Source organism: Ostrea edulis, chromosome 5, assembly GCF_947568905.1.
Source record: "Ostrea edulis chromosome 5, xbOstEdul1.1, whole genome shotgun sequence".
NCBI classification, from domain to species: Eukaryota; Metazoa; Mollusca; class Bivalvia; order Ostreida; family Ostreidae; genus Ostrea; species Ostrea edulis.
The window spans coordinates 10,814,077-10,838,639 of NC_079168.1; the positions used below are offsets into that span (position 1 = coordinate 10,814,077).

The following is a 24,563-nucleotide window of genomic DNA, read 5'->3' on the forward strand; positions in this document are numbered from 1 at the left end:
TGAATGAAAGCTATCATTGTTAATAGACAAAACGTCATCGATATATCTAAAAGTCGAATTGAAGGTCACAGCGAGAGATTTTTTCTTCTCACGTAGAAGTTTTTGAATAAATTCTGCTTCATATGAATATAAAAACAGGTCAGCTAACTAAGGAGCACAATTCGTGCCCATGGGAATTCCAACAGACTGTTGGAAGACCTGATCACCAAAGACCACGAAGATATTGTCAATGATATATAAATTGATATAGAGAATTTTGAAGTATGAAGTTCTCAAAACAACGATATAGGCGTAACGTCAAATAATCAGGTGGATAGAAAATGGCAGCAGTCTACGATGCCACTTTATAAACAATAAAAGACAACCATGCTTCTCAACTTTTTGGCTGACAACCTCAGAGAGTTTTAGGATATGCTGTTTCACAGTGATATTTACTGCAAGCATTAAATGTTTATCTGAAAACGGTGTTATTTATTTTGTATGCACAACTTGGGCGTTGTCAGTAGAGTAGATGTAAAAATGTTAAGATTTAATGCTTTAAGACCACTGCACATGATACCTCCTATACCTGTCTGATGTATACCTGTCTGATGTATGTGTAGTACATTGTAAATTTTCAGTGGAACCCCCCCCCCCCCATTGTTTTCTGTATATAATCAATAATCAGTTGAATAGAGCAACATTTAGTGTGCGCAAATTATCATTAAAAACAAAATCATCATTATTTGTGATAATTCTCGAATGCATTTATACTTTATTGATTGGTTGTATATTGTTTAATGTCCCGCTCGAGAATATTTCACACACATGGATACGTCACCATTGCCGTTGAAGGGATGTAAAATTTAGGCCTATGCTCGGCGCTTACGTCCTTTGAATAAGTTTCATAACAAGTTACAGATCAAGTTCGAATTTCGTCTCGGTCCGTTGATTTTTTATTAAGTTACTGAATTATCAGTTTCCCGGACTTTTTTTTGTGCTTGCATATATTTATTTCATATTTGGTACATTGCTTTGCCATAGCAAGTTACTGATCAAGTTCGAATTTCGTCTCGGTCCGTTGATTGTTCATTAAGTTATGGCCCTTGGACATAGAAAAATAGCATGAATTATTAGTTTACATCAAAGTTTCTTATCTCTGTAGACAAGAGTACTACACTCATTAAAACTTCTAGCATACATGTAGTAATACAACAATATAGCTAAATTATTCATGATCACCTACATGTCACAGTTTATTCACTTGGTTAAAGATCTAATTAAACCTAATTATAAATTTCTCCTTTTTGTCCTGGTCTAGTCTCTATTCGAATAGTAGTTGATTTCCTATCCTGGTTCCCCAATTTTCCCTTTTACCATAACCTACATAATGAACTTTGAATAATGTTGGGGTACAGTAATTTGTGCAACCGGTAGGGGACTATGTATTGCCATGTAATACTCTCAGAATGCTTGTTCTTTTTAGTTCTTACAAGTTTATTGTTATTTCGGATTTCCAACATTTTGCCTTGAGCATCACTGAAGAGACATTATTTGTCGAAATGCGCATCTAGTGCATCAAAATTGATACCGTATAAGCTTTACATTTACATTGCTTTCTGCCCTTACGTTGAGGATTTGAGGATATACAAGGATACTTGAGAACCGTTCAAGATACACAAGAGAGAACCAGAATGAAGCTCTACCACGGCTGGACCATGTTCTTCTATCCCGTTTCGGTGCTTGTCACCCAGAATCAGCGAAGGTTTTCCTTAAATCCTCAGAACCTAAGCCTAGGCACACCATAGGCGGATTCTACGCATATAAGGTGATTCATAAGATGACACCAAAATACTTGGAGGAGGTGATCACTGTTTACCAACCAAATCGTTCCCTAAGATCCGAAAATTCACTGACATTAGTTAGATTTAGATGTCGAACCTCCACATATGGAAACAGGCGCTTGGATGTGACACTCTGGAACTCTCTGCCTGATACCCTTCGCCGTTATCAGAATTTGAACACTTTTAAAAAAACATTTAAAAACACATCTTTTTAGACTTGCATATTATTAGTATTATAGGTGGTTAAATCTTTATAGTTTCTTTACCATCATTTTAACATGACTTTTTCAAGTGTATAATAGTATATTTATTTCAACTATTGTATTTTATATCATTTGGTTGTACGGCGTGGAACTTTTTTCATGCATATCATGTTTTAGATTTTGGTAATTTTACTTCACATTATTGATGTTTTTCTAGCATTGTTTTGATATTATCTGTCTTAATGCTATTATAATTTCCTTTTACTACTTTTATAACATGCTGTATCATTTTTATTGTGTGCAGTGCTTTAGAGTGGTTATTTATAGTCATATAGGGCGCTATATAAATAATTATTATTATTCTACAGGTTCCTGTTACCTTGGTTAGGTAGGATTAAGTAGTATATAAGAAAAGTGAAACAAGTTTGGTATCTCAGAAACTTTCATAGCTCCGTTTCAAGAGTTATCTTTCTGAAATCCAGTAGATCTTAGAAATGTTTCCTTCCTTACGGTTAACAACGCCCTGCCTCGTAAAACAATTTAACCTAAACTTGTTTGTTGTGTTTTTATATCTCTGCCATGAAATGGTCGTCGTATATAGTGATAATACCCTTTCCATCCTTCTATCATCTAGTCCCTATTATCCTTCATTATCCCGGCTACAGATGCACGTATTCAACATTCAATGTTGAAATTAACTTTTAAAGTTGCTCAAAACAGTCTTTTGCTCTTTTAAAGACCGATTTTGACTGTCGTTCAAGGCAGGTCTGCCCTCAAAGATTTTGTTGTTGATATTTTGATAGAACAGTTTACAATATACATATTCATGTAATTGTGTTAGGGGCACCTCTGCCCTGAGAGTCGACAAACCGACAAACAAATAGGGGAACTGGTTTTAAAAACCTGGTTCATATTTACACGGGTATTATTACTAGTGCTTAGAATAGCTCATTCAGCTGCACCGCTGGTAAGTGAATCCGCCTCACTTTAACTTTTTTTTTAAATTTCGCATTTTCAACTTTCTTTTCATATATTTTATAATTACGTGTATATTTCCCTTCAAAAATCAAGTTTAATAAATATACATGTAAAAGGAATTAAAAGAGAACGCGAGTTGTAAATTCTCTGAATACAAACACATTTAAGTGAAACTATCCTCGCCGTGGTCAATGTTACTCGATGGCCGAGAAAAGAGTGTGTCATACAAGGATTGTTGTGTTTGTCTGTCCAGAACGTCTTTGGGAAAGAGTCCTGTTGTTGGTGATGTACTTACGAATCGGTGCATTTCATTGCTGGAGAAAGGTGTACATCCAATATGCCACAAATATCAATTAATAAACCCCTCGGACACATAACGATGATAATCATGTTGCAAGTGCCAACGATGAGCAAGAATATGAAATATTCTTATAGAGAAATACATCTAAACTTATACACCATTTATTTTTATTGTGAAAGGTAAAGATAACGAACAGTGATCAATCTCATAACTCCTATAAGCAATACAAAATAGAGAGTTGGGCAAACACGGACCCCTGGATATACCAGAGGTGGAATCAGGTGCCTAGGAGGAGTAAGCATTCCCTGTTGACCGGCCACACCTGCCGTGAGCCCTATATCTTGATCAAATAAACAGAGTTATCCGTAGTCAAAATCCTTTCTCATCATATTCTAGTAGTGTATTAATTACCCCATAGGAAATGAAATCTAGAAATTATACATTCCTGCTTGATGCTTATAGCTTCCGGGATTCGGTTCTGATCCTTTAACATGTGACACCTACTGCAACAAGACACCTTAATTTTGAAGGTCGTATCCGAATTAAAGACATGTGACTATCACATTTAATGCCGACCGTTTGACTGTTTTAATGACATGCATGAAGTATTATATGTATGTACTTCGTCGGATTTCGATACATGTATCATGCATCAGTGACATGTTTTACTGCTGCCAGAAATATATTTCTTGTAAAATATATGTATATCAAGTAGGGAATTATCCCGAAAGTACTATAATAATTAACGTGCATCATGCATCGCTGTAAGAGGTCTATTAAAAGTTTATGTCTATGTCCACACACTAAAGGTATTGAAAAACAATCAATTACATTTAATTAGCCTTAGGTGACAACCTAAAACGGTTATGGCCTAGTTCGATCATCAACCACAGTAGTTGTCTAGTTGACTTCCGAAACTTCATTGCGCATGCCTAGCTTGCTTTCGGACCTTCAGTGCGCATGTCTGGTTACTAAAGTTCAACCATTCTGTAAGCAAAGGTTGCTGTTTGGTAGACCAGACATGCGCAGTGACACCCTTTCCTTTTTTGACCAAAAGCAGTTCGATCGTACTTAGGTTTAACTCTAGTTACTATAGTTGATGATCGAACTAGGCCCGGTGCGTTTTTGTAAAGACTAAAACCAGATCCCGACGAATAGGTTTTATCTTTTGTTACCCTGAATTGATGCTTTTGACTTGATATCATATCCGAAAAATCCGTGACTTTCAATTCTAATACCAGCGAAGGGACAACCATTTGTTAGTTCTATGTAGGGAAAATGGAAACAATAAAGATAGCAATATCCTACAAGATACGAGATAAACTGCTCGATCTTAATACACTTTCCATGGTAATTTTTAGGCGACGGCTTGCTGCTGTCTGAAGGCCAAAAGTGGGAAAGAAATCGTCGTCTGCTGACGCCTGCCTTCCATTTTGACTTACTCAAACCATATGTCAAGATCTAAAACGACGTAGCTTTCGTTTTCTTGGTGCGGTTGTATCGTGAAAACTGGAAAATACTATAAGATTTACACTGTATCATTTAGATTAGAATTGTCCAAAAGTACAATTAATTTTAAAAACCCCAAACCGCCTGCGACTCGGAACAAAGCATAGAAATTTACAGGCTTGTGTCACTGGCGACTCTGGACACCATGTTATGGTATTCTCTGTCATACCACGGACGTGTACAGGAAATGGGGTCAGTCATTCAAATATTGCTATTACATTTAACATATACTAATCAAAACTTGTCACAAAACCTTCTCAAGTAATCAACGTTCAGGTCTCGTCAAGTGAAGGACCTGGACACTTCCATGGAGAAATGGTTATAGAATACGGACTATGATATAGGTGTTTTGAAAATAATTTGAAGATCCACTGAATCGAAAAGCAAACATATCCAGTTTATATTAAAGTATAAATTTTTATTCAAATTTAATTCAAACCATGTCCTCTGGGATCTGCATAGATTCTACATGGTTATATATACATGTATATATAGAGAGAGACTGCCATACTGTTTTATATTTACTGTCACCTAATAAATTCAAAGTACATGTAGTTGTAAATTTTGTAATTTGAATTTATTGACAATCGGTAAATCAAACATTTACTACATTAAGGAGGGTACGTTTCCAGACGTGTGTAATCTACCGGCATAGTAATAAATCTTTTGACAATTCTCTTCAACACTAACAACGAGGATATTAGAATATTGCATTATAAATCTTGAATGAAATTGTATTTCTTTAAATTTGTACAGCGAATGCAACCTGTATTACTTCCGTTCATTTCACGTTTTTAGAGAGAGTCATCCTTACGTAGATGCCGTCCAGAAGTTAGTTAAGCTTGCCATTAAACGCCTGATGTAAGTATAGATTGATGCCTTACCTTTTTTGTGTTAACTGTCGTTTTCGCAGCACACAAGTTATTTTGTTTTAACATACGATACTAAAATAATACCCACGTTACTGTTGACAATGTTTTCCTCCTCTTGTGGTTTAACTTTTTTCCGATAAAATCTTTGTATCTTTGAGGTGTTGCCTTGCGTATGAACACAATGAACAATCTGACCTTTGCCCCACATTAAAGATTTAGACATTTGAACTACAATAACCTTGCAGGTCACCATGGTTGTACCCCGACTTCATTTATGGTTTAACACATAGTGGAAAGGAGAACGAAAAATTGACCAACTATGTACACCAATTTGCAGATGAAATCATTGAATCCAGACGTGACGCACTGGTACGCACATACACTGTACTATATGATAATGTACATGTATTCGTCTTGCATACAACATGTACCAATATTATTTTCTTGTATATACCAGAGAACTGATTCAGATTTGACAAAAAAGCATCGTAGGGATTTCCTTGATATTCTTATCTTAGCCAGAAACGAAAGTGGAAAGGGTCTCACAGCAGAGGAAATTCGAGCTGAAGTCGATACGTTTCTTTTTGCAGGTTGTCCTTTCAATAGTTTTGCAAGAATATATATACCGGTATATATGTGTTTATATGATTAATATTTCACTTTAACTGCAAATTAAGTCGCCGCTAATCAGATGATAATATTTTATTTTCCTCTGACATACAAGTATTTTAATTTTCATATATATTAAGTTCTTATAAAATGTTAGTATCATCGCTGGAAACATACGACAGTTTCACTTTGTCCATCTCCGTGTGTGCCGAACTATGAGTATTTACTGTTTGTAAAGGACCCCACTGTTATTTCTAATTGAAAAATCAGCGAATACTCATTTAAATCATACCACCATTTAGGACATGATACAATGGCATCAGCCATTAGCTGGGCAATTTACTCCTTGGCTAAATAGCCAGAAATACAAGGAAAGGTTCATCAGGAACTCTTGAAAGTCATAAGAGAACGTCAACAACTAGAATATTCAAGAAAACATAGAAAAGACATTTTTTGTATTTTATAGGGAAGATTTAAATCAACTGAAGTACATGTCAATGTTCCTACGGGAGGTGATGAGAATGCATTCCCCTGTACCAGTAATATCTAGACATCTTACAAAGCCGGTAGTAATTGAAGGAGTGGAGATCACAGCCAACTTTGACATAGATATCCCCATACACGCAGTTAATCATCATCCAGACGTCTGGCCTGATCACATGGTAAATATCCACATGATACAATACTGAGCAGAACATATTTTTGTTGGTTGGTTGGTTTTACGTCTCAATCCAAACTATTTCACTTATGGAAGGTGAAGTGAAAGGCGAAGATAACGAACAGTGATCAATCTCATAACTCCTATATGCAATACAAAATAGGGAGTTGGGCAAACACGGACCCCTGGATTACTAGAGATGGGATCAGGTGCCTAGGAGGAGTAAGCATGCCCTATCGACCGGTCACACCCGCCGTGAACCCTATATCTTGATCAGGTAAACGGGGTATATCGAATCAGCATATGAGTGAAAATGATTACATATATTAATATATAATATTAAGATAAAAATAGATATATCTAAATGTCAAGTTGAAAGCCACAGCAAATGATTATATATTTTTTCTTCTGATGTAGAAGCTTTCAAATAAATTCTGCCTCGAAAGAATATAAAAACAAACAACAGGTGAGCTAATAAAGGAGCACAATGCGTGCCCATGAGAATTCCAACAGACTGTTGGAAGACCTGATCACCAAAGACTACGAATACATTGTCAATGTGGAACTCCAGTGGTGTTTTTGAATGACTAATCATTAGAAATTTGTTGAGGAAGGAACTGTCGATTATGTCAAAAAGTCTAGTCTTTAATTAATCGTGAGGAATGGTCGTGTAAAGTGTTGAAAAGTCATACGTTTTGATATTGTTGATTTGAGAAAAGTTTTGTGATTTCAAATTGATCAAAATTTCTTTAGAATTGTTTAAAATCCATCATTGATTTACACCACTTCTGACATATGTTGTGGCACAATACGTTTGAAATTTCTCCTTCACAACTGAGAATATTTTCGTGAGGATTGTATATTGATTGTATATTGTTTCACGTCCCTCTCGAGAAAATTTCACTCATATGGAGACGTCATCACTGCCGGTGAAGGGCTGTAAAATTTAGGCCTATGCCCGGCGCTTATGGCCATTGAGCAGGGAGGGATCTTTATCGTGCCACACCCTTTGTGACACGGGACCTCGGTTTGTGCGGTCTCATCCGAAGGACCACCCCATTTAGTCGCCTCTTACGACAAGCAAGGGGTACTGACGACCTATTCCAACCCGGATCCCCACGGGATTTTCGTGAGGAGCCAAGATAGAGACTTTATCATAGAACATAGCAATATATCTATGTTTGTAATTGGTTTCGTGAGGTTTAGGAATTCAAATTTAAAATGCCCTTGCCAGCAAATAAAGGTGTGCTCTTCTTTAGACAGTCTGTTCTCTTACTTGTCTTTGACGGGATGATTAGATGTTTTCCTGCTAGTGTCTATGTGATTTGGTATAAGGTATTCATATCTTATCTTGAAGTTGCTCTTTATGTTTTCTCTGCTAGTATTTCTGTAATGATCGTGCACCTTTCTGGGTTTTTTTGTGTACTGATCTGTATTCTTTTAGATTTTCATGAACTCTCACATATTTTGTTGACAATGTTTTCCCTTTCTTTTGCCTTCGCTCATCTATTTTCTTCCATGTATTTCCTGAAACCCATTCCTTTTTTTTTCTTTTTGTTATGTCCAAGTAACTACCTGTCCGTCTCTAGGAGCACCTCAATAAAACACTCTATTTGTACATCATCATTTTCTGAAAGACAAATCTGTTCCAGGTAAAACCTATACGGTACCAATTCTGATGCACCAGATGCGCATTTCGACAAATAATGTCTCCTCAGTGATTCTCAAGCCGAAACTTCGAAATAACAATAAACTTGTAAGAGGTAAAAGGAAAACTATTATGCCAAAAACTGGAGCCAAATTCGTCCAAGGATAAGAGCTATGCATGAGGAAGATAATCCTTAATTTTGAAATGAATTTCTAAATTTTATCCCAGCAGTTAAATATACATCCGTATTTTCAGGCTAGTGACGAAGTACTTAGCTACTGTATTTGGAAGGATCTTTGGATTTAAGGGTCCTTCGTGTTTTGTATTCTAGGAGTTTCAAATTTTGCAGAGGAGCAAGACGATGGTCTTTTTCTTTGCCTTGTGAAGCTTGAGTCTTACTATGGAGATCAATAAAGATAGTTTACTCCGTGGCTAGTGACAACATCCATCAGACTGTCTCTCCATCTCTTGTTCATAATTATGTTGCCAGTTTCGATTTTGGTATCGAGATATTACTTTTACATTCTGAGATGTCGAAAGAATTTATATATCGTGATTCATTTGAGGTACACTGACAATGACACTGTTCAATGTAAGTATTATATAAACAATACCATCCTTATATGTGGGTTTTTTTTTTAGGAATTCAAGCCCAAAAGATTTGAAGAGGAGACTAAGTTGTCACGTGATCCTTTCAATTATTTTCCATTTTCGGCAGGTCCAAGGTAAGATGATTTATTCCCTAGCTAGATGTCTGAAATTGTTATTTCCATTTAGCTGATGTTGTGAATGCCACACCAAAGATGTGAATTGTGTATTGTCTGTGTTAGGCTAACTACCTGTAATTATCTTCTGGGTGTCTACCGTATGGAGATCACACATAATTATCAATTGAAATATACCAGGTATTTAATGTTTAATTTCATTAATTACAATGCTTTAAATCGATTTATTGATAATGATTATTTTGAAAATACACTTAGCCCTTCATTAACAAAAGTAAAAATCATTTTTTTTATTTGTATTCCTAACACGATATTAACTTTTAGAACAAACTACACAATTTATCAAGTATTTGAAGCTACGGTAGATAAATAAAAATACATGGATATGATTTAAAGACTTCATAAATATCAAATACTAGATCTTCAGTTATTGTACTTGATGTAGAAATATTCTATTATTTTGCTAAAGATGGCTAACGCAAAAGTACGAATGGATTTTAGGTCTTTCAACACTCTATTGGAATTCCCATGGGTATGAATTGTGCTCCTTTATCAGCTGACCTTAGGAAACCGAATGTATTCAAAATCTTTAACATGAAAAGAAAAAAGCTCTTGCTGTGGCCTTCGACTCAACATTAGGTTATATCGACGACGTTTTATCTCCCAACAATACCTGGTACTCATTTTCATTCATATGTAGATTCCATTTATCCCAGTGAACTCGGGGAATAAAGTAACCACAGAGTCTTTCCATATCTGCTTCAGAGTTGGATATTTTATTGATTCAGTTGAGAGACATAAACACCATATGCAGTTGATGATGGAAAATTGCTACATAGATATGGGAAGTTGACAATGGATAAACAGGATGTTTGTCATAAAGTTGAGTTTTTGTCATTAATGTCAGTGTTAACTGCTGTCTGAAGTGTTTCATATCAATTGTTAGACCGTGCTTTACATATTGATTTTGACTATGGACTACTCAGTTTACCACACCATAGAGCTCACAGCGGACGTGACCGCTCAACAAGGGATGCTTACTCCTCCTAGGCACTTGATCCCATCTCTGACGTGTCCTGTGGTCCCTGTTTGTCCTGTTCATTTTGTATTCTTTATATGAATTACGAGATTGATCATGTACTGTTCGTTATCTACACTTTTTATGTAACCCTAAAGATTACAAGGGTATTGCACTGACTTCCTCGATAAGCACAATACTTAAGGTCATTCCATCTTGCGTTGTAAATATTTTAACGGATAAACACATTTCATTTGAGTTTGGAAATGTGAGGTTGATCAAGCGATTCATACCTTTGTATTCTATCAAAATTGTATCAATATGATCAACAGTTGAAATCATTGATGAGCGTTGGTGAATCACGAATATGTTTTGATTTATTTGCTCCTCAGGAAATAGTCCTGGTCTAGGATGATTTTAATCTTGCTAAATTCCTCAATTATATACTTTTACTCTTCGAAAAACAGGGATAATGTCTGTAACATTTTGTTTGTGATGCTTTTTTACGAAATGTAAACAACCTGCTCCTGTTTATGGCTAGTATACACGTATTTTGTTTTAAGTATTGAATTAAATATGAGAAGAATTTTGAAAGCGTTTTATTTATTTTTGAATTGTAAAAAAAAAATGGACTGAACATACCTTCTATCTACCCTCTATCTTACATCAATTCGAAAGAACAAAGTGATGTTCTTTTAAGGTTGTCTATAATTTCTATAACTCAGCTGGTCAGTTACTAGGTCGAACAGATTTATGTGTACCAGATAACATATGACGTCAAAGATCGAACAAGATCAGGAAAATTAGAATACCCCATCTTCGCAAGCCAAGGGTTTACGATCCGCTCCGCTTCTCTACAATTGAAGAGAAGCGGATCGGATCGTGAACCCTTGGCTAACGAAGATTGTAGAGAAGCGGATCGGATCGTAAACCCTTGGCTAACGAAGCTGAGAATACCCATAAAGAGTTATTTGCTTACACTCAAAATAACAATTTTGCAACAAAACTTTTCGACATCAAAATGAGACATTGTGTGGGAATAATGACGGTTAAAATCTTTTAACATCTGATGAAGAACAGCAGGATCAATGCGAGTCTTGTATGCATTGTGGCCCATGAGCCTCCTATTTTTGCGAAGATTTCGTAAGTTGTACAATCTTGTTTGAAAATTGTGTGAATGAATTGACTATATAAAATTTTCAAACAAACCAATTATTTTTAAAGAAATAACTTGATTTATTTATTAAACTTGCGTTTATGCTTAGTGGGTGTCAGCAAGTACGTAATTACGGTAAATTCTATATCGATATAAAATTACGATGGCATTTCCAATTTTGCATTATAATCCCCATCTACTGTGTCCACACCGCTCCCCGTGTCAAACTAGGTCATTTTCCTTAAGTAAAGGAATCTAAAATACGAATCTCAGCTAAGCTCATTGAAACCAGATTGAAATGTGGCCATTCTTTCAAAGATTACGATCACCTTCAACCCTCTTCTTGGTTATCCTTGTCATGCAGAGTTGTAGCTCGTGTGTAAAAACCCATTATTGAACAACTCCATGCTGTAGTTCAGTCCTCTGCATTGTCATAATCTTTATTATGAAATATAGGGCCCTAGTGACACAATTAAAAGAAGGATGAAGATAACGAATGGTGATCAATCTCATAACGCCTATAAGGAATACAAAATAATGTTGGGCAAACACGGACCCCTGGACATACCAGAGGTGGGATCTGGTGTCTAGGAGTAGTAAGCATCCCATGACAACCGGACACACCCACCGTGAGCCCTATGTATTGATCAGGTAAACGAAGTTATCCGTAGTCAAACTCAGTGTGCAAAGAACGGCCTAACAATCGGTATAAAACACGCCAGACAGCATTTGACCCGTATTGACAAACTAGATCATTATAACGACCATATAATTCGCGAAGCAAACTAGATCATTATAACGACCATATAATTCGCGAAATTCTTTAAGTGAGACTGTTGAAACCTCTGTAACATCAACTTGCCTGGCAATAGTCTGTCGCAATTTAAATACTAACCATACGCAAAAAAGGTATTGCGTATCAAATAAATTGAAAGATATATACATTATATGCAGGTGATACATGTAATGGAATATTGCTATATAGATATGGGATGCTGACGATGGAGAAGCTGAAATTATCCCGTTTTGTCATGAAGTTGAGTTGTTAGTTTGCTGTTACTATTCATTTTTAATAAAATATCTAAGTACGAAGCAGATGTGGAGGACTTTGTGGTGTATGCATTCAGTCTTCATATGAACAGAGCGTGGCGGTATTTTGCTGAACTGATCGAAAGAGGTGCACTTTACTTTTCAGCTGAGATTATGTGGATTTAGAATTTGATAGGACGATGGTTTTGCTTGTACTTAAAAACAACATCTCAAAATAAGTAACACTATTACTTTGTGTAGAAACTTAATTTTTCAGCAAACTAATATTGGAAGAAAGAAGAAGAGCTAATCTTTCTTATATATAAGCAACATGAGACGTCAAAGATAAAGTGTAACAACTTCAGGTGGCAATTGTAGTGATAAATGGTGTCCACAAAGCGAGCCATCGTCTTGCAACTTGGCATATCGTAACATTGCATGTGTGCAGGTGCTATTGAAATTAGAAGTTTAAAGATGTTAGGAATTTCAATTCCAGTGACGTTGGTCTTTTACATTCAAACTTGAAAACCAGTTGGAATCAACATCTTGGCTTAAGTGTCTTTGAAACTATTCAGAAAATACCACTGTACTATGTATTCGTCCTACCAGTGACCTTGAAGTTTTACATTTCTTCCTGAAAACCAAGAGATGTCCAGATCTTTTTTTGTGTGCCTAAAATGTTATTTAAATCTTGCACATACAAAGAAATTGGAAATGTTCTTTCTAGTGACCCTCACCTTTCACATGTAACCTTCACAACCAACTCCTGTAGGTCATACAAAATTTTGATTAAAAATGTAGTTGATATTTTCAAAAGAATTTTCGAAGGTTCTTTGACCTGCAATCTAGAAAAACTCATAGGAATCAAGAATTCCATACAGGTGATGATTCCTGCAAGTTTGACAATTGGATGAGTATGTACTCAAACAATTCAGAATTCACCTTTAGTGATCTTAATTGACAATTCCATTGTAACCAATAGAAACCAGATAAATTATTTACGGTATCATTAATTAATTGGATAGAAAATGTTCAGTATCTTAAATTTTGTTTACAAAAACTTCAAAATTTTCAAGGACCCTAGCTTTTCATGAACATGAATCAAGGTTTTTATGCAATGTACTGCTAACGTTCCTGCAATTCTGATAAACGATGAAAATGTTTTGTCTATCATTTCCAATCTCGACAACTTGGCCTTTGACCTACAATCTTACAAACCTATAGGAACCAGATTGTTTACATAAGGCAGCAATCTTACAAGTTTGCAGCAAAACAAAAACAAAACCAAAAAAAAAAAAAAAAAAAAAACCCAGGTGAAAGATGTGGCTCGAATTCTGCATACAAAGCTGAACATACGAAAGAAGTTACGAATGAACTGACAAGTTACTATATTTCTCCAAAAACTCTTCCACATGTAGACAAGCCCTTAAAAAGCAGAAGGAAAGTTACAAGGAAACTACTATAGGAGAACACTACAAAAGGTTACATTTCCCATTGAAATGGACCAATGGAAGATTTCAGAAGTCAACTTTTTGCGATTTAAGTAGTGGCAAATGAAGATAAAGTAGTTCTACTCAAGATTGTATCAGAAATGTATAGATAAAACACACATAACTCACCTTGACGAAATTTATCAATATCTGTAAGTTACGATAATAGTATATATGATATGAAGATTATAAATACGTTATAATATGATGCACATGATAACTATACAGCTAGCATTAAATACAGTGTATATATAAGAGATAGTGTATTAAATGTATGAAAGACAAAATATTCAGTGTACATTGTGTAAACATTCATAATGTAATATCATAACATGGTATATGACGTAGTTTCAGTAACTGAACACATAGGTATTTTCAATATCCCTTTGTTATACACGTGTAGTCATATCAAATAGCTTCAAATGGAAATTTTGTTTTTTCGTAATTACGAGGTAATGAAACATGAATTCATTTTTTTTTTTCATGGAACTATTAGGCTTTCGTAAAATTCCAGCATCCATACAAATTCTACTTCTGAAAATATTTAATCAAATTGCGTTCTTGGTAACCCGTTCTTTCAATGATTTCTGAAGCAGGAGAGAATTAGACTGGTGTGTCGCTTTGCCAGGATCTTTTCCCGGTCATCATCATGGCTAATATCATCGAGAACCAGCTGTGCTTGTGGAAGGAAAACTTTAGCCGCTCGGTCTTTTCTAACTATTTATGTAGAAAAAATATGGAACATCAGTGACAAGGCATTTATTGATATTTTTGTAAATACTACAATAGAAGTATGTCAAATGAGTATCAAATTCTAACTTCTAAATCATCTACTTGCCTATTTCCTTTTCCTTTTCACTGTATCTCTAAAAAAAAAAAAGAAGAATAACCCAGAATCAGATTACACGTGTTTGACGCAGACAGAGCGTTTCATAGAAAAGAGACAAACCGTGATGAATTAAAGGGACTCGTTAACGTTTTTTGAAAATGATTATTTTATTAAAAATGTAACTCATTTAACTCATTAAATGTTGACAACCAACATTTGGCAATATTTTAGCCGAAACTCTTAGTTATGTAAACAAAGACTCAAGTCCTTTTACGTTTACAAAAAAGCCAGCGAAATGTTAATTTTGTAATTCAAAACACCTCAATTTTGTTCACTTTTACAAATGACACATTTCCACCGACTTCCGGAAGTATTGTGATGTCAATGATTGCTATACACATTTTCAATTTTATCTACTTACTCAGTAAACAGCAATTAAATTTCCAATCCCAGCAACTTATAACAAGTTGGGGAAAATCCAGTGAAATATGAAACCTTGTGAAAAATTTGATCTATATGAGGATAATCTTTTCGATAGCTTACGAAATGTTAAAAATATAATTGGTCATTTACCTTTTTCGAGAACAGTTGTCCGAAAAATCCACTAATTTTAGATTTGTTTCCTGAAAGCAAGAAAGGTGTTTCCTGGATCATTGAAACTGACAAGAAAAGTAAATGTAATGCTTTGTGGAGATTCGAAAATGTCAGTAAAAGGTATATATATATATATATATATATATATATATATATATATATTCAATTACATGTTCATACAAATATCATTCCAAACAGTGGATTTCTGCAAGTGGTCAGTGTGTCAGTCCGAAAACTTTAATTAAATAAACACCTTATCATGTTATGTGGAGATCGGAATTCTTTATACACTAAATGTTCATTTAATGTACCTTTCGAACTCGACAGTAGGACATCTTTGTCACCTGCAGAAATAATGTGAGATTTAATAATTTCTTCGTCAACCAAATTGGCAGACTCTTCCTCCTCGCTATCCAACAGCACGGGAACTAGTGACGTCAGCTCAGGAAAGAGATGTTCCGAAGGAAGACTGACGTTCAAACTCTTTTTCACGCGGTGAAGCGACATTTCATCTTCCTGTATTCAAATACCGAATTAGCAAATTAAAAGAGTTGAAGAAACTTTAGATCTTGGTGAACATGTCATTTTTATATTGAATGAAATCTGTCTAGACTTCTGCAACTATATTATCAAAATCAACTTCAAGAATAACCTGACATTAAATATTTTGGAGAAAAGTCGAGTATTAATTGTGCACCGTAGGAGCAAATGCCCACTACATGTAACCAACAATACCGATATCGCCAGTGTTGCATTTATCGTGGTTGACTTCGGGTGGCGAACTACAGTTACTAGAGTTGAACTTTAGTTAGGCCGAACGCATTCTAGTTTACCGGAAGTAGAGAAATCTAGTCGAAAATTTATGACTAGAGTCCTGCGTACTACAGTTGTCTAGTCACAAAATGGCGAAAAGGTAAGACTGCGCACCTTTTCACATTGTGTAAATGGGGAAAAATGATTGATATGTGCTAACAGTAATATATTTTAAGAATGAAATAAGATTTGAGATCAAATTGCTCATATTGTGAATGATATTAGAAACAATATACAATGTAGAACATGAATTATGTCTCGATTGTTAGAGCTGTCATTCTGTAATGAACTTTGAAGTCGTCGATATTTTGTAGTAAGAACATCTCGCCGGCGAATAGCATGTAATTGGTAATTCTCTAGGTAAATACCTTGTATGAAGACGTCAGAGTTTGTTGAAAAAGCAGGAGAATCATCACTTTCATCAGTAAATAGAAAATCAAAAGCGGCATGAGGCAATAAAAAAGCGTTCCATGCATGGTAATAACTATAGAGTGTATTTGGGTGGTGTACGATAGTTACCATGCGCAGAAAGTACTTCCGGTACGAACTATAGTTTTCACTCGAAGTCAACCCGTAGCAACTGTACTTGTGTTGCCGCGTTTCAATTAATTCTAGCAACTTTGCCGACAAGGCAAAAGAAACGGAAAACCAACCCTAACTTGTTAATCTTCATTTTAATGCGACAGTTTAGTAATCTACATTTTGAATTGAATCGAAGAGTATGTCTACAATAACATGATGCAAAATAGAATGAAGTGGTCAAAATTCCAAATGGTCGCGTTAAGATGCCTTCTTTCGTAGAGAGCGGGTATCTCGGAACTTCCGTATTGTGACGTCGTTATAGTAGAATGACACCAAACACAACGTTTAAACCTTGCGTGACTTATTTTATGAAATAAAAACAACATGAAATAAGAGCTGTATGACACCAAGCAAAATGTCGAGAGTAGCATGAGAATTCCAGGATGTTAGTGCTGGTCACAAACATTCATTTCACAATTCTCGTTAACACGTCGCCGGTAAAACAATTAGCTTGAAGAAATAACTAGGCCCAACTTCTATCCCATTCGCTCAATCTAGCGCTAGATGCGTCTATAGCGTACCCGCCCTGTTTTAGATGAATTTTCCTTACACTAGCTAGTGTACAGAAGGATGAACCTTGAATGTAGTCCTGAATTAAATAAATAGTCCAGTAATCCGAATGTATGAGAAATGGTACATGTAACTATACCCCTTGAAGCGACTGTGGGGAGCTCAACACATCGGTCATTGACGTGTCTCCAGCTTCAAATGCGTTGCTATTCCTTGTATCTTCCATTTCAAACTCGACCTACTCTGCAAAACAATTACAGGAATATAAAACATCTTCAAAATTGTTTTAAAAATAGGAAACTCGTTACGGATAGAATGCACTTTACCTGTTTTGCAGCTCGTACAACTTATTGTGACATCACAATGTAATATTCAGAATTGTGACGTCATCATCGAAGCATCACGCTAACTTTATCTAGCAACAACCACGCTCGCTAGGTGGCGCGTCATGTTCCATTTTTATTTCTACAGGAAAAGTGGGACGAGGTTCCACCCTATTTTTTACGGGCTAGTATGGATAAACCTAGAGACTACGAATGATGCGAAGTTGATCTTTCGGATCTAAAATAGCTATATTTAGCGTATCTCACGTGATTAGGCATATTCCAGAAAATCCCTTTGAGATAGAAGCGATTTAGCAGAGCGAGTATATGTAAACATTTACTTAACGGTGAAATACGCAACAAAGAGTGACATATTAATACATTTTATGCATGAATAAATTATACTGAGGTCAAACATGGACGATAATTGCCCGTGTTCATATAGTATTTGATTGATTTAGATATCCAAGGAAAGATAACTCCCATTATTAACGTACTCACAACGTACCGGTGGTATACAATAATACAATGTTTATACATTTCTGAATGATGAGTGAATCTTTATTTTCATCAGAATCTTTTCCATCATACTCGCAGACCAGGTCCCCATTCCCCTACCAGTGTCAATCTGTGACTGATAGCAGTGCGATATTTAATTTGATATAGTCTAGAGGAAATTCGAAATATGGTAGTGACATTTCTTCCTCACTGAATTAGCTGGATTTTTAACGTTTAAAGAAAAGTGGGGTATGGACTGGGGGGTTAAAAATGCTATTTGCCAAATTTTCAACAATATTAATTACAAGGCAAGGCAAAAGGGGTCATAAGCTACAGATGATGCAATTTTCACTTGCAAGTTGCACTGCCACAAGTTACACTTAATAAGTGACTTACTTACAGATAAATAAAGTAACTTACAAATATTTTATTTATTTATTTATCTATGATTTCATTTCATTTTTTTTTAAATATCATGGTTTGTACTTGTAGAGTCATCGCAATAAAGGGACATTAATTATTAGTGTTACAAAAAAATCTGATCATGCAGTTTTTAAATTTCTGAATTTTGAAAAAATAAAAATAAATAAATAATACATTGTGATACCACTCAGCCCCCCGACTGGCCAGATAGTTCTGCTTCTGTCAGTTCTGATGCAACAAGCTCAGCCCCCAGACTGGCCAGAGAGTCCACTGTTTCGGTAAATTCTGATAATGATGCAACTCAGCCCCCCCCCCCCCCGACAGCTCTACCAGAAGTTCTCGGAAAAGACTTGCTGTTGTTTAATAAATCAGTTTTCCTATTAATTGTACTTTTGCTCCTGTTCATCAGTTCATTAGGCTATAGCCCAATCTGATTAAATTTGAGATCGTTGATCCGCTCCGTATTCCTCTTCCTTTCCTGTATCTGTGAAGTCCAGAGGTGAGATATATTCTTTCCAAAACAACTAAGAATGTTCATGGAACAATTTAGTATTAATTGTTTTCCTTTTCTGTTGTATGCCTTATTTCAAGAAATAACTTTCAGGTCACTTTTTAATGTGAAATGGAACATTTTCAATATTTGACAACCTGACGGTAGGGGTGTTTAAGGCCCTATACCTCATTTTCTGTAAGGAAGTGGAGTAAAAGGAATCCAGAATTGGATTCAGCATACTCAAAATTGGTAATTACACCTGCTTTTTATTGTTTTGGGTAATGGTGTTTCAAGAAATAAAGTTGGGTCACTTTTTGATGCGAAATGAAACATTTTCCGTTTTTGGCAACCTGACGGTAGGGGTGTTTGAGACACTATATCTCATTTTCTATAAGAAATTGGAGTAAAAGGAATCCAGATTTGAAATCAGCATACTCAAAATTGGTACTTACACCTGATTTTTATTGATTTGGGTAATTTTTAAAAAATGGGTGGTGGTTGCTACTTTATCCAAAGCGAGAGTTTTCAATAATCTAGATTGATTTATCAATAATACACCAAGCTTATGAACACTGCACAGCCCAGTGTCGCCCGTGTGATTTCTGTGCTGCAACAGTATGCCCAGAATTCAAGAGATCTCGTTTTAGGGTTGTTAAGAACCCAAGTGAGGCGTAATGATGTTACATGAATATCAGGATAATCGAACTGTGCTCCAATAAGAATTTGATCGAAACTTTAGAGGAAACGAGACTTTTTAAAAATATATTTTTTGTTGTACTATTTGAGCACTAGTATACTATTCTTACGCGTGTAGGAACGAGAATTTTTAAAAATATATTTTTTGCTATATACTTATATAAGTATTTTATATACTTATACCGAGCGAAGCTCGGACGGGCCGAAGGCCCGTCCGCGAAGCAAGGCTCTAAAGGTAACACGTATGTAAAAGAAAAAAGTCAAAATCAGCAAAAGAAAAAGAGATAATCTCTATATACGTTCACTGAAATTTTCGTGATCCATATGGGCGCCGCCATTTATTTTTTCATTACCTGCTTCAACAGTTATTCGTGTTTTATTTTGAATGCCAATAATAGAAGACTCTAACGTGCAATTCGTAATTTAAACACTCATTTTGTTCAAAGTGAATAGTATAATTATCATTGTAACAGGTTTTAGCAAATAAATACATATAAAACCTTAATACGACTAACTAGATGAACGAGTTCATGAGTTTCTTTGAATAAGAGTATACGATAAAATTACGGTTACTTTTTTACCATTTTGAATTTATTGGTTAATTTTGTTTAGTTTTAACAGCCTTTTTCATTGCATACGGAATGTATTATTGTTGTTTATAATTATTTGCTTTGAAAAAGAGAAAAAAGTCGAGGCTAAATGTGACGTCACAATGCACAGTTTACGTCGCCTTGCGTTTTATTTCCCGCGTTCAATGAATAGGCGGATCATGTAAAACTGTTGTCCCCATATAAACTCCTTTAATATTGAGATGTTACTGGGTGTTTAGGGCAAGGAAATTTCATTCAAAATATATATTTTTAAATGAATCATAATCTACCGTACTTAACGGAATTATGATTACCACTCGGGACACGGAGTTATGTACATGCTTCGCTCGGTCCAACGGTCACACCGTATACATATTATAAGTATATTATATGTATTTGAGCAGTAGTATACCATTCTTACGAGTGTAGGAATACACTACGGAGAGTGTTAGACTTCAAACTTCCACCAGAGTTCGTTTGCTCACAAACCAAACTCTTCCACTTAGGCATTATGGGATACCGATTTCTTAGGCCGCGTATACTGTGACGTCACTGTAGAATGACGAATAAACATAACGTCAAACGTAAACAACTTTCAAAACAAGAACGTAAACATCAAGTTCATTACTTTACACAATAATTTGAACAGAGTTTCCCTACTTTTTAATGATCTTTTGATCATTTTATCTTTAAGATAAAATCCATACTTTTATATTAATGTTCTTAATGCCAATATCTTCAAACTTTTAACTACGACCTACTTCTTTAGTGTCATTTGTCTGCGCGATAATCGCGGACTCGCAATATACAAATCTGTATATTGTGCTGCGTCACATAGGAGAGGTCTATTCGTAGATGACGTAATGAGGCCTCGACGGGGAGTTTGTGTTAGACTTCTGTTTATACCATTGCTATACTTGAAATGACGAAGTTCACTGACATTTTGAAGATTTGTTTTAATTGTGTGTAATTCATCGTCATTGCTAATTTATGTGTACAAGGAATATTTGAATATTGTTTTTAAAAGTAACAGTCCAGCATTACGAATTTGACATTTACAATTATGAATTAATTATCTTTAAAGCGATAGTAAATGAAAATATTTCTTGGCCTAGACACGATAAAATTGTTCGTAATATCGAAGTTCCACATTTCAATAAATCTTGAGTTCAAAATTTGTTCTTGTTTAATGAATGAACAGAGTATTCCATTACTAAACTAATTTTTGCTTCAAGTTCTTGGACAAAAGATGAATGACTCAGTTTGCCTATTATATGTGACCTCCTCCGGACAGTGTACTGAGCATAGTATTACGTCACATCCGACTAATGATGGCGGATACAACAAAAGCATAAAGGGATTAAACACCATGATATTATTCATAAGACAATGTATCTGTATTTTCGCATCTTAAAGAAAGTTATTAACTGAAAAGGGTTTATACGAACATCATTTATCTAGTTTAAGAGCAGCAAGCTCTGTGGCAACATACTTCGAAAAAAAAAAATTCAAAGTGCTTTGTGAGACATCAGCATTTTTTTTCTTGGAGACACTAAAATTCTGAACGTTTGATTTTAATTATAGTAGAGGGAATAATTAAGTGTTGTATTTCTGTCTCAAAATAATAGGAATTGTCGGAAATGGGGAAGAAAAAACCAAAGATTCTGGTACATACCAGTCTTTATGATTTTTTTTTTTACCGGTAAATCTTTCAAATTGATTGCATGTTGACGAGCCCCCACCCCAATTCAATTAAAATTTGATTTTAGATCCGCTCGCATACTCGCTACACTAGCATCTAGAGATTCTCGTTAGAGGTCAAATTCGAAATGGTGACCATCTCAAAGGATCCCGCTTTTAGCAAAATACAATTTTCATGCATGTTAGTTCTAAAGTATTGTTTTTGGAGAGGACCATTCCGTACTCAACAAAGGTTTATGGGTGTAGTTTGAGCCTGGTAAAGTCAAGGGGAGAGAAATCTGCTCCAGACAAGGATTTTACACAGAGAAGTTGGTTCGCCTTTGACCCTTGATTTAGAAAATCGGTTCATGGCCACTGCACATCTTCCACCCATGACCACTCTATGGGTGAAGTTTGACCCCGACTCTGCCAAAGGTAGAGAAAATATGCTCCAGACAAAGGTCTTATACAAATAGGTATATCTACAATGACCTTTGATTTAGGTAATTACAAGGTCACTGCACACCCTATACCCATTGGCAATCTATGGGTTAAGCCTTGGCCAGACTTGGTCAATGGAAAGGAATATTGTTCAAGACAAATGAAATCGGACAGACGGACGGTCGGACAGTCAAACCATTGTAGTGTTCTCGCAGAGCCAGGCCCTTATAATTATCTAAATCCACAAAACGTCTAAATCTCAGATCCGAAAGTAACGTCATCATCAAATATTGAGGTTCAAATAATTATCTATAATTTTTGAAAGCTTCAAGAAAATCGACCGAGTCGTGCAAAATTTATTTTTTGCAAAGTTCTTTAATATGGTCGATATCAAAGTGGGTTGTAACAAAGCTCATACACCCCTGCCTGGTCAAGTTACACTGATATATACAGCCAGCTCACGTCAGTAGAGCTACAATCTTTACAAACATTTCACGATACCCTACTAGGCGAAAATCTCATGGGACGGTCGGTCCTGAGTCTCCATTGGATATGTTTTGAACATATGTGGACTCTCGAATATAAATGTATGGTATTATCAAGGTATTGTGAATGAAAAATGGGCAACAAACGCTGTAAAACAAAGTCTTATGGATCAATTTGTCCAGACGTGGTCGAGTGATGTTTTTAGTTCTTCCAAGTGTACATATTTTTAAAAAAAGTTTTGGTCTGGTAACTTATCTTGAAAATCTACCCAAGAAACTCGGCAGCATCTTTTTTTGAAATTTCGTACCACGAACCATCGGCTCCCATAAGAGACTGACCTATGGTTTGGTATACACTATACATACGCGGATCCATGAATTTGTGAAGGGGAGGGGGGGGGGGGTCTAGCACTTGATCGTTTACCTACTTTTTACAACCTCCACTCTACTCCCATCTATCCCTTTGCTGGTGGACATAAAATCTTAGGGAAGGTCGTGAGACTTTTTTAAATGCTTAGTTTGTTTACTACTTGCTTTCTAAGTTCTGGTCATGCTAATCTCCATATATAGTCAGACCTTATTTTTTCGCAATGAAGAGAGAGAGAGAGAGAGAGAGAGAGAGAGAGAGAGAGAGAGCTGAAGGTTACTCACAATAGGTGAGGGGCTGGGGCAAATTCCTGCAGTCTGAGCATTTCCTGGCACTTCTTTTTCACTTTCAAATTGTCTACTTTTTAAACAAAACTTTTATGTTACATATACTTTTAAAGAATTCTTAAGTGATACTTGTATCTGACAAAAATATCGTAAATACCAGTATATATCAGTGGTCTTATTTATCCTAAAATTAAATGATATACTGGTGTTGATAAATTTGAGTGATGTAAGTATCCACCTTTCATATCATGTTGACTCTAAGACTCGTTAAAATTGAATAACTTTATGGTCCGCAAAAAAGGGGGGTACGGACCCCCTGGATCCGCCCTTCCTATACCATATAACCAAAGATTGTGTGTTTTATAATGGAAAAAAAATTTAAATGAAAATAATTTTGTATTAGAGTGGTCCTTTATCCAGAATACCTACACAGAAAATATTGTACGAGACCAAATGAAGAGAAATGTTATGAAATTATGTCAACGAGTAATGTTGCATCGTTGGAACCCACGAGTTTTCTCCTCTCCGACAATGGTAATGTTAAACACCTGTGCATGTTTATATGAATAGTCTGTTATTTTTGTACATATTTATGTGTATATTTCACTATGTTTATTTACATACCTATATACATTCCTCTGACGTTATTTGTATTGATACTTGAAATTTTTGTAGTGTACCTCATGTACCTCTTCCATTGTGGTTTGAGCGAATAAAATGAATGAAGGAAACAGGTTTGCTCTCTCTCTCTCTCTCTCTGTATGCCTTTCCAAACAGCTAAACAATCATGAACAACGCACGAGACCTCAAATGTGCTCAATGAAAGGTGAAGATAACGAACAGTGATCAATCTCATAACTCCTATAAGCAGTACAAAATAGAGAGTTGGGCAAACACGGACCCCTGGCTATACCAGAGGTTGGATCAGGTGCC

General features: G+C 35.5%; 1 protein-coding gene and 1 pseudogene across 1 annotated transcript; one reads left to right on the top strand and one right to left on the bottom strand.

Moving 5' to 3' along the window:
• The first annotated feature begins 1,673 nt into the window (after positions 1-1,673).
• Positions 1,674-9,623, top strand: LOC125651337 (cytochrome P450 4F4-like; annotated as a pseudogene).
• Positions 9,624-14,158: 4,535 nt separating this feature from the next.
• On the bottom strand, positions 14,159-17,573 carry LOC130054526 (uncharacterized). Its single transcript, XM_056164494.1, has 4 exons — positions 17,487-17,573; positions 15,754-15,958; positions 15,422-15,471; positions 14,159-14,885 (listed from the first exon to the last, which is right to left on the bottom strand). Exons 1-4 carry the CDS (start codon positions 17,571-17,573, stop codon positions 14,850-14,852), a joined length of 378 nt encoding a protein of 125 aa, XP_056020469.1. The 3' UTR covers positions 14,159-14,849.
• Between the last annotated feature and the right edge of the window lie 6,990 nt (positions 17,574-24,563).

Bases quoted from the DNA above. Each gene is read 5' to 3' on its own strand.
- LOC130054526 (XM_056164494.1), bottom strand. From the start codon at position 17,573: ATGGAAGATACAAGGAATAGCAACGCATTTGAAGCTGGAGACACGTCA. The intron at 15,959-17,486 runs GTATAGTTACAT...ATTTGAATACAG, and splicing joins CCCCACAGTCGCTTCAAGGG to GAAGATGAAATGTCGCTTCA. The intron at 14,886-15,421 runs GTAAATGACCAA...TTTTTTTTTTAG, and splicing joins GACAACTGTTCTCGAAAAAG to AGATACAGTGAAAAGGAAAA.